Source organism: Ascaphus truei, chromosome 6 (genome assembly GCF_040206685.1).
Source record: "Ascaphus truei isolate aAscTru1 chromosome 6, aAscTru1.hap1, whole genome shotgun sequence".
NCBI classification, from domain to species: domain Eukaryota; kingdom Metazoa; phylum Chordata; class Amphibia; order Anura; family Ascaphidae; genus Ascaphus; species Ascaphus truei.
Window position 1 is genome coordinate 103059856 of NC_134488.1, and position 19383 is coordinate 103079238.

At 40.6% G+C, this 19383-nt stretch overlaps 1 protein-coding gene across 3 annotated transcripts in view; it reads left to right on the plus strand.

The window, feature by feature from the left end:
* PPP6R1 (protein phosphatase 6 regulatory subunit 1) overlaps positions 1 to 19383 on the plus strand; it is a 66722-nt gene that overhangs the window by 9846 nt on the left and 37493 nt on the right. For all 3 annotated transcript variants that reach the window (XM_075605439.1, XM_075605437.1, XM_075605438.1), the window contains exons 2-7: positions 11429 to 11661; positions 13679 to 13865; positions 14579 to 14716; positions 16378 to 16443; positions 18976 to 19088; positions 19199 to 19312. In XM_075605439.1, the coding sequence (XP_075461554.1) occupies positions 11435 to 11661; positions 13679 to 13865; positions 14579 to 14716; positions 16378 to 16443; positions 18976 to 19088; positions 19199 to 19312 (845 nt within the window). In that variant the 5' untranslated portion in view covers positions 11429 to 11434. The remainder of the gene's footprint in view (positions 1 to 11428; positions 11662 to 13678; positions 13866 to 14578; positions 14717 to 16377; positions 16444 to 18975; positions 19089 to 19198; positions 19313 to 19383) is intronic.

Genomic DNA, 19383 nt, shown 5'->3' on the forward strand with positions numbered 1-19383 from the left:
ATTTATACCATTCATAACTAAGTACAGTATAGTAGTTTGGCCCCCGATATAAAGAAAACTTTTCATAAACATTGGGGAATTCTCCAAAGAGACCCCGTTTTAAAATCCTTTCTACCAGAACGCCCACAAATTGTATATAAAAGAGCGAAAAATTTGTAGGCTGAGTTGGCACTTAGTTGTCCCCTTAGCGGTTAAGACAACACAATACCACATGGCTAGCCAACTATAAAGGCTATTTCACATGTGGGAAGTGCATAGGTTGCTCATTTAGCCTCAAATGTGACCATTTTCAGTCCAATGTAACAGGTACCAAGTACAGTATAGACACATTTATTAACTGTAAGAGCAAATTTTGTGTATTTACTGGAATGTCCCTGTGGACTTCAATATGTAGGGAGAACTGGGAGACCCCTAAAACGTAGACTGGCAGAACACATATATAACATCAAAAGAGGTTTGGAGAGACATAGTGTCTCCAACCACTTTAAAATGGTGCACGATCAGAAACCAGGTGGCATTATATGCAGGGGAATAGATTGTCCAAAAGCTAGTTGGAGGGGGGTGACAGAATCAATTATCTATCCAAAAGGGAAAGCTTTTGGATATATACTTTGAAGACGCTGTCACCCAAAGGCCTCAACATAGATTTCGATCTAGCCTCTAGCCTAGTATATTTGTCACTAGGAGGATATCAAGGGGACAGCCAGTACCAATTGTCTTGTACCTACCTGCAAAACATCAAGAGGACTGTGATTACTTATGGACAAGGGTAAAGTGCAGACATCGCGCCGGGGGTCCCACTGTTATGTATTTTTGTTATCTGGATTGCGAATTTGTGGGATATTTGCTTGGAGGGATCCCAAAGGCAGCTTTTACCAATCATTCACAAATTCTTGGATTATCAGTCATTTACACTTTTTATGTTTATTCACTTATCACTGATTATTATAGGTTGAAGCGCTGAGTTGTAGGGTTTATTTTTAGTTAGGTTTTCCACTTAGTTTGTATCCATTATATTCATCACACTGTTTGGCCATTTTGTTGCGCCCAATATCTATTTGTTTGTTACATATCTAGTTTGGTCTTTATGTGAGACCTAAGGCACCGTGGCAGCATTTGTTGTTTTTTGTTATATCTTTACTTTGCGCACCTATTTGCGTGTGTGTGTGTTGCACCCCATTATAACGGGGTGCTCGGGGGACACAGAATGAGACCGCATTATAACTGGGATCGGCTACAGTAGCAGTGCAGTAGATGTTACGTTTATTTATAGTGAAATTTATCACACCAACCCTGTGGTGTAGTAGCTAGAGAATTGTACTACCATATGAAGCATCTTGGGTTTGATTCCTGCATGTCTGTTATCAAATGTATTCACTGTTGGGTTGTCATTGGTCAGAGAAGGGTCATGTGACCCTCCTCTGCACTTGAAAGCATACTTATGCGTGGACACAGCCTAATGAAGCAGGGACAGGAGAGAGCTGCAGATGCCGGGTAAGTCAATAAAGCATTGAATGTTGTTTTGTTTTTTTAAATCGGGAGCCACGCTGAGACCGCGTTATAAGCTGAATCGGCGTTAAGCGTATCGCGCTATAACAGGGTTGAGCTGTGTGTGTGTGTGTGTGTGTACGTGTATACACACACACACACACACACACACACACACACACACATATACAGTGATCGACAAATCACCAAAAAATCTACTCGCCGAACAAAAAAATCTACTCGCCACCTAGTACCACACGTGTGCTGCTTGGGCCAATAGGAGCTCGCCACGATGTTAAATCCACTCGCCCGGGGCGTGCAAATGTATAGGTTTGTCGAACACTGCACATATACATACACACATATACATACACACATATACATACACACATATACATACACACACACACATATATATACACACACATATATACATACACACACATATATACACACACATATATACATACACATATATACATACAGCAAGCACTCCAATGTATATAACCAGTGGTTGACAAATCACCAAAAAATCTACTCGCCACACAAAAAAATCTACTCGCCACCTAGTACCAAACATGTGCTGCTTGGGCCAATATTTACTCGCCCGGGGGTTAAATCCACTCGCCCGGGGCGAGCAAATGTATAGGTTTGTCGAACACTGTATATAACCAATAAACCTGGGGCTACTCCCATAAGAAATATAAAAAGTATATTACCATCCAGCAGAACAGCAAAGAGGCAGCACTCAGATGTAAGTAATCAAAAAAGGTGTATTAGAACAGACACAAAAGACAGATGTTTCGATTCCACAGAGGGATCTTCTTCTTGGGGGGGGGGGGGGGGGAAGGGGGGGTTGGTGTGTGTGTGTGTATTCCAGGCAAAAGGTGACGTGTGCTGATTTGCATGTCATTTCCCATAATCCCTTGCTGCAGTGGGAGCACTGTATACAGGCATACCCCGGTTTAAGGACACTCACTTTAAGTACACTCGCGAGTAAGGACATATCGCCGAATAGGCAAACGGCAGCTCGCGCATGCGCCTGTCAGCATGTCCTGAACAGCAATACCAGCTCCCTACCTGTACTGAAGCTGGGCAAGCGGAGAGACTACAGAGCCTGTTACATATGCGTTATTTACATCAGTTATGCACGTATAGGACGATTGCCGTACAGTACATGCATCGATAAGTGGGAAAAAGGTAGTGCTTCACTTTAAGTACATTTTCGCTTTACATACATGCTCCGGTCCCATTGTGTACGTTAATGCGGGGTATGCCTGTATTAGGTGATAATGGTTGAAAGGCAGGGTTGCAGACCTGTCTAAGACGTGAATGTGCTCACAAGTGGTATTCTTTATTGGCTATATGCTAACGGTGGAGGGTTTTTTGTTGCCTTTTTCACCCACCATAACTTAAAATGTAATGATATATATTTTGCATAGAGATATATTTTTGCATACTGCACAGGGGGATGGATAGGTTTCAGTCACAGATACATTCCAAGATGCACTGTTTTTAAGTGAAACCTTTCTTGTTTTATCCATTGTAATGCCGCCAGAAGAAGAGATTAGTGCATCTCGAAAGCTCGCACAAATAAAAGCATTGCGTTGGCCACAGAACAGTATCGTCTATTCATTTTTGAGAGAGCGAGAGATTTAAACTTGATGTTTTGATAAACCATGTTCTTTTGCAGCATATTTTGACTGAAGCGCCACTTTAGTAGGATCTTCAAGGCGCTTGTAACCGTGAATGGGTTAACATGCCATACATTTAACTGGACACAATGTGGTATCAGAAAAAATAGCTGATATGTTAATGTCCTCACAGGTTTCTATATTCTAAAACAATGTTTTTTATTTTTAGCTCTGCTTACATCCAGCTGTTTCCTGTAAGAACAGCTGGTTCTTTTGTTGGAAATCCAGATGATATCAAACAAAACTTATTAGAGGGGCTCCTACCCTGAACAATACCAGGTTACTTCATAGTCATTGTTTTGTTGTACAAAACAATAAGTCCACTGGGTCAGCCTTACTCTGGCGGCCAACCGTAAGGTGTGAGATGACATTGCAGCTTCCAATTGGGTGATCCTCAAGCAGCCTTTTTTTATTTATTTATTTTTTTTAAGAAAAATGAAATTGCTCTTAAAATAAAATGTCTTTGTTTTTACTGTTCAGGGTTATGATTAAATCTAATCTTATCTGGTATGTTTTTTGCCCCCCCCCCCCCCCCCCCCAATTAACTTGTTCGCTAATGGCCACATAATTGATTAAAACAAAACAAAGAAGATACAGTGCAGATTATTTGCTTCTAGATACAAAGGTTTGCAAGCTTATCATCAAAAAGGATTTTGTTAAAATTGTAAAAATACTCAAACACTTGGATACTAAGGACACATTAGAACTAAATAAAACATTTAAAAAGTATTTTTTTATTTCTCAAACTTGAGTCAACCACCTCCATTTTGCCTATGGAGGTGATTGCCAGCCTTTTGCCTATAATGCCAGCACTATTAGTTCACTTTGATATTAGGAGGGATTGCCCTTTTATTTCTTTTAATTATATTAAGAAGTTATTTATGCCATTTTTGGGAATAACACTGTAAAGGAACAATCCAAGCGCTGTATTCTCCCTGAGAAACTAATCTCCGTATGAAGTGCTGGTATCTATCTTTTGTTTAAAGGTCCTGTCACACAGACCAATAGGAAGCTGCACCGGGCGATGTCACCATTTCCTTTTGGCCCGAGGGACGCAGGAGTTTTGAAGCCACCATTAACTGAAACCCTGCAAGCCCAACTGGAGCAGCTACAAGGACCCACTACGGCAGTCTAGGACATTTGGTCATGGCTGTTTCGCCATGGGTAAATGGCCAGCAGCTCTACGCCGGCAACTGTTGTCTCCAGCTGCTAAGGAAGAGAACCCTCTACCCTAAGACCTTACCCTAAAACCCCCCCTACCCCAAGCCCATACCTTAAAATCCTCTGCCCTAGGCACTAAAAACCCCTTAAATTAACAAATTTATAAATCGGACAACTCTTTTTGAATACTTGGTGTTACTTTGTAGACATAGTAAGCTGAAACTTGTTCTGGCTTTAGTTGTACAATGTCCTTCCCAGTTTTTCCCATTCAATGTTCATAGTGGGTATGTGTAGCTCCGCCCATCAGTCTCAAGTAGGACAGACAAAAAGCTGCTACAGGAGTGCTATTAAAGGCTCCTACTCCCCTGTAATCAGTCTTTTTTTTCTGTCCTCTGTAGAGTAGGTTTATTATTTGGACAGTCGCCCCAGGATTACCAGTGTAGTTCAGCCGGAGGAGTTCTCTTAGCCTCTCCTCAGCCGTTTCTCCGCTGTCACAGGACAGCTATCCTGAGGGCTGAAACGACCAGAGCAGACCGCAGAGACGCTTCTGAGAGCAACGGGAGATGGTCCCCACGAGGAGAAGTGCGCTGTAGCGCTTACGCTGGAGTGCATGCGCCATGGTGACAGTGGGAGCGGAACCAGGAAGTACAGCGGTAAGATTGTGAATACCTCTTGGGGGGCACTATAAAACGCACAGTGAAGAGTGTATGCTGCAAGCAATGGAGAGCAATGCTGCCAATGGATCGTTGCCAAAACTTTGTGTGAGTACTAGCTCAAGTTTTATTCAAAGAGAGCAGATGATTGATGGAACTTAATGTGTTTGGTTTTATGTATACATTACCTCTGTAGGACTGCCTAAAGAGGGAGCGTCAAAGTTGTAAAGGCTTTGCATCACAAAAAGAAAAGTATCAAGAAACAACAGATCTGTGCAGCATATGACAAACCATCTTTAGGCCAGGTCCGTGGTGTCTGCTTGCACGGGCGTTCACGCGGCGTCACAGTAGCAGACAGACGGGGGGGGCGTGGCAGTGACATCCTCGCTGGGCGAACTGCTCACGTGTGACCCTGCCGTCGAGCTATCAAGACAAATTTTTTTTGTCTCACCAAGCATAGCTCCTGCCGATGCTCACAGTTCTCATTGCCATAATGGAACTCATCGCGCAGCATGCGCGCTCGCGAGCGCTCCGTCACCATGGACACGGCCTTAGAAGGGAAGAAATTGTGAGGATTGCCTTACAGCTACAGCAGTCCAGGCTCTGGATCATTTGAATTATTTTCTTCAATGATTGAATGACATAGTGACGCAGATTTTGGAGACGGTAGTGTCACAATCAAGTAAGGGATCATCAAAGGTCAAGGTCACAGACAAGTCTGGACAGCAGAGGGTCATCATAATGAGGAATCCGAGATTCAGATAAAGGAGGACGCCTGATGGAGTTCCCCAAGAGCCTCTCCCCTCTGCACAGAACCAGCGTGCTAAGGGTTAACATTTGGTTTTGCTTGTACTATGTGGAGGGTCGATTCCACTGGAATGTTAATGAGCCAGGAAGATAAAGGACTTTGAATGCACAGCTGCATTCAATCTGAACCTTTTCAGTATACATCTGCGTCACCCCAAAGGCGGACAGCTTTTGGCACAGCCGAAGGGCAGCTAAAGAGTGTGAGCCGTTTGCTGGCTTTCGCTGATGTTTGGTGATGTTATAGCTTCTCTTTTTCAATCTGAAACTCACCAGCTCTTTAACCCCCCCCCCCTGTACCCAATTTTCCAACTCTCTGTCCATGAAATGTCTGTGAATTGACTGTATAACCCTGTTCATTTAATGTAACCATGTATTGTTTATAGCTCTGTGCCCAGGACATAATTGAAAATGAGAGGTAACTCTCAATGCATTACTTCCTGGTAAAACATTTTATAAATAAATAAATTGTCAGATGGACAATGCCTTGACTCTTCTGTTCAGGAGGAGTTCCATGAGGAGGATGCTCAGTTTGATACAGAGTTCGTTTTGCCACTAAAGTGGTACGAGAGGCATTGGAAATGGAAGATCCAAGAGAGGATTCACAACGAGACAGACTCTTCAGAGAAATGCAAAAGAATGTAAGAGTGTTTCCTCTCCATAAAGCAATTAAGGATATAATTGAATCAGAGTGAATACAGCCAGACAAAAAATGATTTTTGTCCAGCAAGTTTTATAAGATGTACCCCTTTTCATAGGAGTATGTGAAGACTTGAGAAATACAGCCAAAGATGAATGCGGCTGTTAGCGAGTAGAATAACATTTCCTGATCGATAAAGCCATATAGTTTAAGGATGTAATGGACCGAAGATTAGAGAATGTCCTAAGGAAAGCATTTGTGACATGAGCAGCCTGTAGGTTGGCGGTGGACACAGCTTCTGTATTAAGGGCTATGCGAGTCTGGGTTTGCAAATATTGAAGATGTGCTGGAAAGGGGGTGGGGGGGATTAAGTGATGTCACACTCCCATATTAAAAGTGTCGTCTATGTAGCAGCTCCTCCTATGTAGGGTGACACATTATCACTTACAAATTTTGTTCAGCATTTGAATCACAATGACCTTAATATCAAATTAACACACGTTTATAGCACTATTTCTATAGAGTTTTTAGATTTGGTCGTTTATATTTTTATAAGATCACAGTATTCGCACTCTTACCCACTTCAAGTAGACACTGACACATATTTAGATCCAAGTAGTAATCACCATGCCCATTGGATAGACAATATCCCATACGGACAATTTTTAAGGCTATAAAGGAAAAATTCTCAACATGCTCATTTACTTCAGGCTAAAGATTTAAAGGACAATTTTGAGCAGAAAGGTTATAGCAGTTTTTTTTTTTTTCAACCGGGGTTCCGCGATCATACTTAAGGGGTTCTGCGCCCGCCAGAGGGGGAGCGCAGGGATAACTCTTCCAGCTAGTACGGCGGCACCCCCACGCAGGAGTGACGCGGCAGCATCCGGCCGATCACTGCTCTTTCATCTCCCTGCTTCTGCTGTCAACTTCCGGCGAGACTGCAGGAGAGAGGAAAATCAGCGTGAGAGCTGGCTCCCTTAAAGACAGTGTGTGTGTCTGTCGTGTGTGTATGGGGGGGAGAGGGAGTGTGTGTGAAGGGGTGGGTGGTTGTGTGGGGTGGTGGGGGGGTGTTGGGGGTGAGAGGCGGGGGTTGGAGTTTCCCAGAATTTCACAATTTAATTCTGGGGTTCCCCAACCAAAAAAATGTTGAAAACCACTGGGTTATAGTGATAGTTTGGTTCAAAAATCGTTTCAAAAAGCAGTAAAAACGAATTGAGAAAATCTAGTTAATATCGGTACCTCTACTGTTGGAAAGAAAATAATATATAACAATTTCAATTTTGTGTATTCAATTAACTAAGGAGTGTGTTGCTCCGCGCTAATGTTGTCACTGTAGGGGGTCCCTCTTGCAGCCTTTAGTCTGGGGGGGTTCCACACATCCCCTATAAGAGTGAGCTCCCACAAGGGGGGCTCACAGACAGGAAAAACAATTGACAGACAGGCGCACTAAGGGGTATAGGATCTTTATTTGTAAAATAGGACAGTGGGCATACTGATACATACTGATACAGGAAAAAAGTCAACAATTTACGTTTAAAATGACTGGTACATACACCAGTATGGTCGGTGAATAGCACCGGGTCAACACTGGATATCGCTAGTACTACAGAAAGGGTCCGGACCAGTCTGAGTACTTACCCTGCTAGATGCGTGAAGACCCGCTCCCACCGGCTGCAAAAACTCCACAGGAACTGCCGCCACGTGACCTCTACGCGTTTCGCACGTAGTGCTTCGTCCTGACGTATACTTTGCGTACAGAAGACTCCAAGTCAATTTCTGCCAGTTCGTCCCTGAGAGCAAATATAGTTGATAAGTATAACCCTATTATCAAAACTAGGTTCTGTAGTCCTGATAATGGAATAGATTCAAGATAAGATCCCTGCCTTTTGAATTATATTCCCCGCTGTTGCTTCACTACAAACAGCTCAGGCCGATGCTGAACATACAGACCGCAGCTCCACCGGATGCTCCAGATCCCTGCACTGGGTCTCCTCGGTACCCTTTTGCTGACTCCCTGTCAGCACACAGCCTTCACAAAGGCTATCGGCTCCAGAAAGACTTGTCTAGGGATGGAGTATTTATACCCCTGTCCTAATCGGAGATGCCCGCTAGTCTGGGTAGGAACAATAGTCCTGGTCTCTGCACACGGCGCAAGACCAGATTGATGAGATTACTGGGGTTTAGGGTGAGCCAGGAAGCACAAAATTGCAGGCCCAAATATGGTAATTCGTATCCTTAACATAGTCCATAGGGTGTAGGAAGGAACATGACTATTCCCTTCCACAGTCATACAATACAGATCTAGCCCCAGGGTCTCCAGCTTTCTTGCAGAACACGTCCACTCAGCAGGTAGTCGACATCTCCTTGGTTTCTCAACAAGCGGCCTAATCCCATCAGTGTCCAGGCCTCTAATATACCAAACTGATGTGATTGCAGCTTTTACAAGAGTTAACCCCTGCAGGTGCATCACTGGTTTACATACTTTAAGAATAACATATATAGGACTTCTACAATAAACTGTACATACATAAATAAATACATCATATCATTGACTGGTAGGGGTAATGACAGGCTTAACCTTTTATTTGAAAGCAGCCAAATCTACCCCTACCGTCACATCGATGTTTGAAAATTATTGTTAGGCCGAACAGGAGCTCCAAGAAGTTGCAGCCATCTTGGATCACTACCTCCCGGACGCCCCAAACATTTTTATTGAACTGTCCCCAGATGTAGAGTTTATAGTTGCTTTCTCCAACAATACAGGGATATTATTTTTGATTGCATGGATTACTCAATGCATTGCACGTTAGGATGCTTAGTCTTGTTCTGCATCACTAGTTTCTTTTACATTTTGGGTGAAATTATTTTGTATATTTTCTGAACATATTCGAGGTTAGGAAAGGTAAAAGAAAATTAGTAACATCTTGTACCTTAAACTACAACCGTACGTGTTGTGAAAAGTATCTTCCAAATCTGTATGAAAACGGTCTCCTACGCTGTTGTAAAGGTAAAATATGTAGTGCACTTTGATATTCTCTCTTTCCTCCTTGTTCTAGTTCCAGAAATAAATAAATGAAGCGAATGAGCATAAAACTGGGACGTGTACCTCAAGGCATCAAACTAATTGTGTTTGCATATCACACAAAATGCTATGAAAGCACTTCCTGGGATAACGTTTCATCAGAAATTGAATTGTAAGCAGAAGATAAATGAGGGCAATATGCCCAGTTGGAATATTCTTTTTGCTGGCATAATATTTAATACTCTAAATAATATTGCAATCCTTTGATTATTTGCTAACATATCTTAACCAGGATTGCCATTCTGCACTCCATCCTGCCTACACATCGGTTTCATCTTATTCCCTATAAAGCATCCTATTTTTATTATCCTGTTCAGATCTCTGTCCACTCCTACGGAAAAGAATCTTCTGAGGGAGTGGGTTATTACTGTATATGATGTATATCCTGTGGCACTACATTATCTGAAACTTGAAAGGAATACTGTAAATACTAAAATCAATAATTCCTTAAAGTACCACCTCTACCGCGTGACATGTACCGATTCCATTTTTATTGCTGAAAATGTCTGGCCAATTTAAGGTCCATATCTTCTAAATCTGGTGTCTGTTGATAGGCTAGATTTTGGTTTTCAGTCTTCAAAACAAAAAACGTCTCTAGGACAAGGGTCCCCAATTTTTTTTATTTTGTGCCCCCCACACCCTCCTGCTAGAAAATATTTGATCTGCGAATCCCTAATTAATCTTATTGCCTACTCATTACTGTTGCGAACAAAATTGTTTGACTGATCCCAGGCAGTATAGTGTCCCGAATTTGCATAAGATCCTAAACTGCACCCTGCCTGCGGTCAGCATAGGTCATACAGTGTTCTATTACTGCAGGAGCTTCCAATGTAAAGCCCACACAATGATTTGCAGCTGTGGATGCAAAGCATTATGGGGAGCAACTATGTAAGCTTCTGCTTGGGCCTTAAGTGCGCAGTCTCCACACAGCACTATACTGCCTGGAATCCACCATTACATATTTCTTTTAATGAACGTCTTGCAAACACCTAGGGTTTTTCAAACCCCATGTTGGGAATCGCTGCTCTAGGGGATTGCTGCTCAAATGCTGGTGCTTTTATCAGAAATGATTATCAACCTTATTGGTTCCCTTCCTCCTAGTCTGCCTATTACAAACCTGCATTGTGTATAAATTGGTGACTAAATTCAAATATGCTAAATGAATAGATCACTTAGAATAATCTTTCTACTGCAATTATTCTCACTCTCCACAGTGAAAAAGTATATATGCTGTAATATAAATAATTGCTGATTATGCCTATTTACCTCCACTTGACAACTGTTGGTTCACCTTGGTCCTGAAAGCCAGTCCCATGTAGGACAAACGTGTAGGTGATCGATGCGTTAAAAATAATACAATTTTTTTTTTCAATCTCTTTCATTTGGCCCTTGTTTTTCTTTAGTTGTTTTGGTTCTTATTAGGAGGACCAAGTGTCATGTCAGCCGAGACGGTTTACCCGTCTCGTGTAGAGAGAGGCAAAGATTTTAATGGATTTTTGGCACCTGACTTGTATATCTTATAACGTGTGCCCTTTACTCATTCCCTCCTCCCTCATCTTCTCTAAATATTTCTTTGAAACATTTACCTGGCTTTTTTTGTCTGTTCTTTGAATTATAGCTCCGGTTAATGTGGCTGCTTTTGAATAAAATAAAATATATGTAGAAAATGTTTGCTTTTGCAGAAAATGAAGCATTGTGAAAACATTTGTTGTCTTTCAAGGATTGATGGAAATAAGATTTTTGTAAACCCTAGTATGAGGGTTAGAATTTGGTTACAATCTTTAATCTGAAATCGTAAATGAAGAATCAGAATATGGTGCCTACACTGTCTAACTGGAAAAGGTTTTTTGATCAAATCCAGAACTGGCATGTTTGAAATATTTCCATATTTCCATTTGTTTTGCAGTGAGCCATGTTCTGGAAGTTTGACCTGCACACAAGTTCACATGTGGACACCCTGCTGGAGAGGGAAAATGTGACCCTCTTTGAACTGCTGGAAGAGGAAGATGTTCTGCAGGAGTGCAAGGTGGTAAACCGCAAGCTTGTGGAATTTCTGGTCCAGCCACAACACATGGAAGAATTGGTAACCTGCATCACTCAGGAACCACTAAGTGACACAGATGAGAAACTTCGCTATAAGTAAGAAAACTGGAATGGAAAGACCTATTCCCGCACACACTTGTCTTACATCGCTTGTGCCAGCAATACAATAATTGAAGGAGGAATGTTTCATGTAAAGACAATGGACACATTTAGATACTTTAAGTACAAGTATTGTTGCCTGTATCATACAGAATGTAAGAATAAGGGCAGGTCCGTACTGCTGCGGACCAGACTGAGTGCGATCACATTGCCTAAAGGCATAGACAGCACGGACGCACGCAGGCGCCAGCAGAAGGGGGCGCGCGCTGCGCAAGAAATCAGTTCAAACTGATATCTTGGTGCGACCGTCAGGTCACGTGAGCAGTTTGCCAAATGAGGGCGAACCAGCTCAGTGACACCCTCAGGCATGCCCCCCCACGGCGCGTCCACCATGGACGGAAAACGCACCCGCTTCCTGCGGGGGTGACGTCAGCCTTTGCACGCCTCCGCGCGGGCGAAGTCTGTATGGCCTTAGCCAAAGAACAAATACAGCAACCGTAGTAACTCTGAAGTGTAGATTAACATGCAATACCCTACGTGTTTTTTTTTTTTTAATTTGTTTTTTATTTTTAGCATTCATTTTTTAATACCATTTGAATGAGTTTTAAAATGAGCTATCTTTATCTATAGCAAGCAGAAGAGGTGAATGACGGTGCACAGCTGTAAAATCACCGAGGGTTCGTAAGTAAGCGTTTGAAAAATGTATTGCCACATACAGCAACATTTTAAAAAACACTAACGAGTTTTGCGCATGATGGCGCTTTATCAAAGACTCTACTCTTTGATAAAGCGCCATCGGCGCGTAACGCGTTAGTGTTTTTTTTTTTTTTTAAATCTTGCTGTGCCAATACATTTTTCAAACGCTTGCTTAACAGCCCTCTGTGCACTGCTATTCACCTCTTCTGCTTGCTTGTCGGACTTCGCCAGGAGAACGCTGATCTCGATTTCACTTTGCAAAAGAACCCTTGAGTACCTCCAAAGTCTCCTTCACATTGTGGTTAATCAGACATTATTGGATAAATAGAGACTGCTTTCTTTTGACTTATTATAGTGACGAAGTGGTCTGGATCAAACTGGGTACTGCCTTTACGTACACAGACGTGTTCCTATTCAGTCACAGTACATATTTCTATTTCAAAGACTTTCATAATCAAGAAACAGGCTTACCTGCTGGGATATACATTTATTCTCTTCGTGTGAATCGACATGCAATTGTTACAAATGGCATCACACATACTTTTCTATTTTGCTATGCATGAGGTTTTTTTGCACTGTTTGTTTGGGACACTCAAACACTTTATTTTTTATAAAGCAGGTTTTAACGCTGTTCTCCAGTAGTGCAAGATCGTTGCAACACTTCCCTGTTTGTGATCATTTGTTGCCAATATTCCCATCAGTTTGGGCTGCAAACTGTAAAAATAGATGTTACTTAATTTAAGGATATATTGTAGCTGCTGAGTTACTGACTGAAGGGTTGATTGAAAGTGAAAGGCAGCCATTTCGTAAGCCCTGGGAAGCAGGATCTTTGCTGATCAATTACGGGAGAACGAAACAATCGGCAGCTTAGGTAATTAGTTTTTAATAAAGGCAATCAAAGGCTGCATATATTAAAACACAAAATATATATATTAAATTGCTGCTTGGATTGCCCCTGTAAGCGCTCAAATAATGTATGGATATGGCTTTATAGACTCCAGTATGTCATGGTCCTGGCATGGGGCCTTTGCGTTATATCAAGTTCTATTTTATGTTTTGTTTGCTGCTTTAAAATCAATTACAAATTGGAGAAGCATTCTGTTGCTGGTAAGGTAAATTGGTACCCACAGTTAACGTATGTGCTATTGTTTGAAACCAAACTCTCTCTCTCTTTTTTTCTTTTTTTTTTTTTTTTTTTTTTTTTTTTTGCCGCCTCTTTGACTCTTCTAGAACAGAAATATAACCTGTAACATGCATGTTTGCTGGAGCAGTCAAGTTACTTTTGTCCATAAATCTACCAATTATTTTTTGTTTTCAGATACCCAAGTGTATCCTGTGAGATTCTGACCGCAGATGTGTCGCAGATTAACGATGCCTTAGGCGAGGATGAGTCTCTGCTGAAGCGGCTATATGGTTTCTTGCAAAACAACGAAAATCTGAATCCTTTACTGGCTAGTTTTTTTAGCAAGGTGATGGGCATTCTAATTAACCGGAAGACAGAACAGGTAGGACAATTATCTGCTATTTAGGGGATAATTGCATAAGCGGGTTGGGGTCTATTATTCAGCAGCTTCCCTTTACAGCAATCATCCTCGTGCTTGCATTGTCGTTAAGACATTGTTATAGATTGTATCAAGTAAAATACTTGATTATATACAAAAAAGGTTAATGCTTGTGTAATTAGGTGGACTTGACATGGGGAAAACCTCACATGTAGTGACATTGCCATTTGCATTATTTAAAGATACACATACATGTGTAGTAAAGATTGCAAAGGATTCTTGTAATGCATCTTCAAAAGTTCTATTGATGCTAAGCTGTAATTACATTTGTTTTATGTGGTACTACTGTACCATGCATGGTTAATCCTTCCTGCCAAATAAAAACCCAGGTCTGTGTGCTACAAAAATACCCAGTACAGAACTGTAATTTATGTTCAGGCTCACGTCAATGGGAAACATTAGTTTTTCTTGTGTATATGCATATATTTTCTACTGCTCGCAGTTTTTAAAGCCAAGATATTTGATGATGGTGATGTAACCATCTACAGTCTGTCCCAGTTATTCCAAGAACTGTTCTCTTGTCACATGAAGATGCTTTATTTTATACCACCAGCCTTTTCTACTGTTGCTCAGTGGAGAATATATTTATCCTTATACTATGAAATAAAAATCTTGTCGCTAAAAAATTGATGATTTTTTATATATATATTTTGCAGATTGTAGCCTTTCTCAGAAAGAAGGATGACTTTGTAAGCTTGTTGTTGCAACACATCGGTACATCTGCTATTATGGATCTATTACTGCGTCTCCTGACATGTGTTGAACAGCCTCAGCTCAGGCAGGATGTGTTCAATGTAAGAGTAAACATCAAAAAGTTAGCACACAGATGTAATTTGAGTGCAATAATTATGTTCCATAGACCGTATTACTCATGTAATTTCAGAAATAATCTGTTAATGGTTTTAGCAGCAAGCCCCATACAACACTAACTATATTTCCATCTTTAGAGATGTTGGTTTCAATAGATTGAAATTCAAAAGTTATTTTATTTATAGAAGACGTTAAACTGTGTAGTTATGGGAAGTGCATAATTGTTTACATAAAAATACTGCAATATATCTTATTTTGCAGATATGAAATGGTTTCACAAGTGCTATTTTAATTAAGGAAATATCACAGTATAGCACATACATTTTTGTGGCATTTTCTTAGAAGTATGAAGTGCAATAACTCTTCTGGTGGAAGGTGGAGGTTGTTCGCCAGAAGAAGGCAGCTAATGGGCATTTTGTTTTTTGTGATATTGGATTACTGGGGCACTTGTAGAAGTGAGACGAAAGCAAATAATAGGAATATTAGGAGGACATTATGTGCGTTTCCTTTAGGGTGTTTTTAACAGTAATAAGTGAGACATTTTTCTTTAACTGCTTATTGATACAGCTCAACCCGTTATAGCGCGATCCGCTGCAATGCGGATCCGCATATAACGCAGTCTTAGTGTGGCTCCCGATTTATAAATATCTCCAAGGGTTTGTTTTTAAATAACATTCAATGCTTTATTGACTTACACGGCATCTGAAGCGCTTTCCTCTCCTTGCTTCATCAGGCTGCGTCCACATGCGTGGCTTTCAATTTGACTTTCGAGTGCAGAGGAGGGTCACATACCCATCTCTGACCAATAACAGCCCAACAGTGAATACATTTTATATAATACACATGCAGGAATCAAACCCATGACGCTTCATATGCTAGTAGTAATTCTGTAGCTGCTACACCACAGGGTTGGTGTGATGAATCTTACTCTATAAACAAACTTAGCATCTATTGGATTGCATTGTGAAGTAGATGTTAAGTGTGTTTATAGAGTCGGATTCATCACACCAACCCTAGAGAATTGCTACTAGCATATGAAGGGTCATGGGTTAGATTTCTGCATGGTATAGTATAATTGTGTGACCCTCCTCTGCGCTCGAAAGTCAAATTGAAAGCAGCGCACATGGACATAGCCTGATGAAGCAGGGAGTGCTGCAGATGCCGGTTAAGTCCTCGTTCATCGTGGTAGCCATTTCACAATCTCAGTTATAATGCGATCTCGGTAATAACATGATCCCGGTTATAACACGCGCTCATTATGTGGATCCCGCGTTATAACGTGGTTCAGCTGTAACTTTAAATGTTTCTAATGTTATAGCTGTATATTGAAGGTGCTTTGGAGACATGTTATGTTGCTTTATCAAAATAGTCATATAAACAATACACCTGTTTAAGGAGCTATGTGAAATCATGAGAGGAGTAAGATGACTTTATTAAGGAGGAGGGGAGCTTGTATGACATAATTTGCAAATCCCTCCAAGTTTCTTGAACTGTTAACTTTAGTCAAGCTCATTAATCACATTAGTATGTCATTGATGAACTGAGTGGATACAAGTGCTGTCCTTACTGTTCTGTGAAAATATTCTTATCTCCTCAAACTTATTTGCTTCGTTATTTTTATTTTTTTGCCCCACAATTTACTCAGTGGCTAAATGAAGAGAAAATTGTTCAAAGACTGATTGAAATGATCCACCCTTTAAAGGATGACAATGTAAGTATTTTACGTTCATCTTTCCTTCCTTATGAACTACATTTTTTTTTTATAACTTACATTTTTGAGTTTTGCAGATAATACATAATATTTCAATGTCAGCTTTCATACTCCAAAATCAGTAACATTAACACAACAAATAAAATAGGGAAGGGGAAAAAGTGGGAAAGGAGGGGGGGGTGTCTGGACGGTCTGCTTTATGAATCTCTGGAATCTCTGCCTCTATTTCTTGGAACTCCAGCCATACTTGCTCCCGTGCGGCCCCATATTCCTTTTATCTCACGGCTTCTCTTCCCACTAGTCAAAGGAGAACGCATTTCCAGCTATCAAAGCAACACCGTAGTGGTATTCACTCCTGGGATGTCTGTCTGGGCCAGCCAGGGCAACCAGACTTTTTAGAATTTATCGCCAGTCATTAACTAGACTTGTAAGCTTCTCCATCTGGCACGCAAACCAAATTCTGTTCCTAATCTTTGCCATGGTAGGAATCTCATTCTGCTTCCACAGTGCTGCGATCTCGCACCTCATTGCCGTTGCAAAGGGGGCAATTAACTTAAAAGTAGATCTGGATATAACCTGTGTTGGTCTGTTCAACAGGGACAACCATGGGTCTAAAGGAATGTCGAGGTCCAAAATCCTCTGTAGCCAATCTTTAATTTGTTCTCATAAGGGTTTAAGATGAGGGCAAGACCCCAGCATGTGCAATAAGTCTGCTGGCTCTCCACATTGTTTAGGACACAATGGGGAGTAACCTGGAACAAATTTAGATAACTTAAGTGGAGTGAGATACCACTTCATCAGGATCTTATATGCGTTCTCCTATAATGTCGTGCCGATTTGAGCTTTTTGCTTTTGCTATATATATTTTGTCCAATTCTTCCTCATCTAGCTCTTCCCCCTAGTCTGCCTCCCATTTCGCTATATGTTGTAGCTTCTGTGTTTTTCATCCCCAGAACAGACCACTTCTCTGTACATTCGAGAGGTTAATCCTCTTGTATATGTTTCCAAAATACAGATTTTCTCAAAATTTGTCAATGGTGTACGTGGGGAAATATTATTATAAAAGCCCTGATCTGGGGGTACCGAATAAATTCCGAATTGGGGATGTCTTTGTCCGATTTAATTTGTTAGATTTAATTTGTTCAAAAGATTTTAGTCCAATCCTGCACTCCAGATCCTTAAGTCTGCTACACCCTTTTTGTGCCCAGATTTTTAAATCCCCATTACTCAGGCCCGAGCAAAGTCAGTGTTATTGAATAATGGGCATTAATTTTTCGAGGTTAGGGTGCATCTAGCTTTTGAAGCCTCCCAAACAGCCAGTGAATTGGTCATTGAGGAAAGCAGCATTTTGGACTACATTTAATCATGCTTTTATTTTCACATTTGCTGTCATATTTGGAAGCATTTGTACTTGCAACAAGACAAACAAGGTTAAAGATGAAAAATGTAAAAAATAAATTAATATATTGGCAAAATTCCTTGTCTGTGTAAATTACACTTTTAACTGTTGAATAGTATGTGAGTGGGTTCAACAACACATCTTTACATTTATATAGCTTGTTGAAGAGGCAATCACATATACCTGGCAAAAATGAATGTGCTTTTACTTTTAAAGGTACTTTAGGTGCTGTGTATTGTGCTACATTTCTATCCAATCTGTTAATGATGGCATATAACTTGTCATACAAAGGAAAAAATATGAATTAACAATTTTTCTGTAGACCCAAACAATCACAAATCAGATTGTATAAAGATTATAAACTTCCAAAAGATCTGGTTGCTTATTTAAAAATACTTATATTGTGTCCTTAAAAATAAAAAATACTTACCACCTGCACTTAACCAATCATACATCACACATCATTCCTATTGGTTAACTTTTGGCCAAAGAGGGGCTGTCACTTTAATTTACCTAAGATTTTGTTTCCTGGCTGCATTATATTCTATCAGAATGTTATATTCATGTGAGCAATTGCATTTGTACAAATGCAACAAATATAACATTTTCTGTGAAAAGCATTGGCACAAAGTGAAATGTGCCAAACAATAATTGCTTTTTACACGTGCATGCAAGGTATGCGCTGTATTTTCCTGGCTTGGTTCAGTTGCTGATATTAAAGTGTGATTCTCCTTACCATGTCCACTGGATACAGGGTGTCAAACGAAATGCGTTATACTGCATATCAGTGACAGAATAAGAGATGCACAGGTTCATATTCAATTAACTGTATTCTGATTTAAAGGAAATGGCTTTTTTTTTCTTTTTGTTGAAACGTTTTACATTTTATTTAAATATATACTGTATCTTATAATACAACATAACTTTATTTCATACCTAAGCTGATTTCGTCTGGGCTGGAATACTCCCTGCGTCAAATATTGTGGAAATATTGGAGGTCATAAAGATGCTTGGCACTGAAAAGGATAAGATTTGTAGATGTGATGTTACATTGCTGGGTGTTTTCAGTTTATTGCCGTTCCAGTCTAGTAAGTAGGTCTGCATCTTTAATACCTACATGATTTTTATTCCAGCAACATTCCAATGCTTCCCAATCCCTATGTGACATCATCCGCCTGAGCCGTGAACAGATGATACAGATCCAGGATAGTCTTGAACCTGATCAGTTACTGGCAACCCTGGAAAAGTAAGTCACGATGAGCGAAATTGTTAGTCATAAGTTAGGTATTATTTTGCTTTACTTCATGTTTCGTAAGTATCTTATGTTCTGATTCCTCTTTCTGTTCCACTTTAAAGGCAGGAAACTATTGAGCAGCTCCTAAGCAACATGTTTGAAGGAGAACATAACGAATCTGTAATTGTGAATGGCATTCAAGTGCTTCTGACTCTGCTCGAGCCACGCAGACCCAGGTAAGTTCTGAGCCATGAGTGACAAATCACTTTTGGATCTCTCCTTTTGTTCCCATCTGTTAATTTCTCAC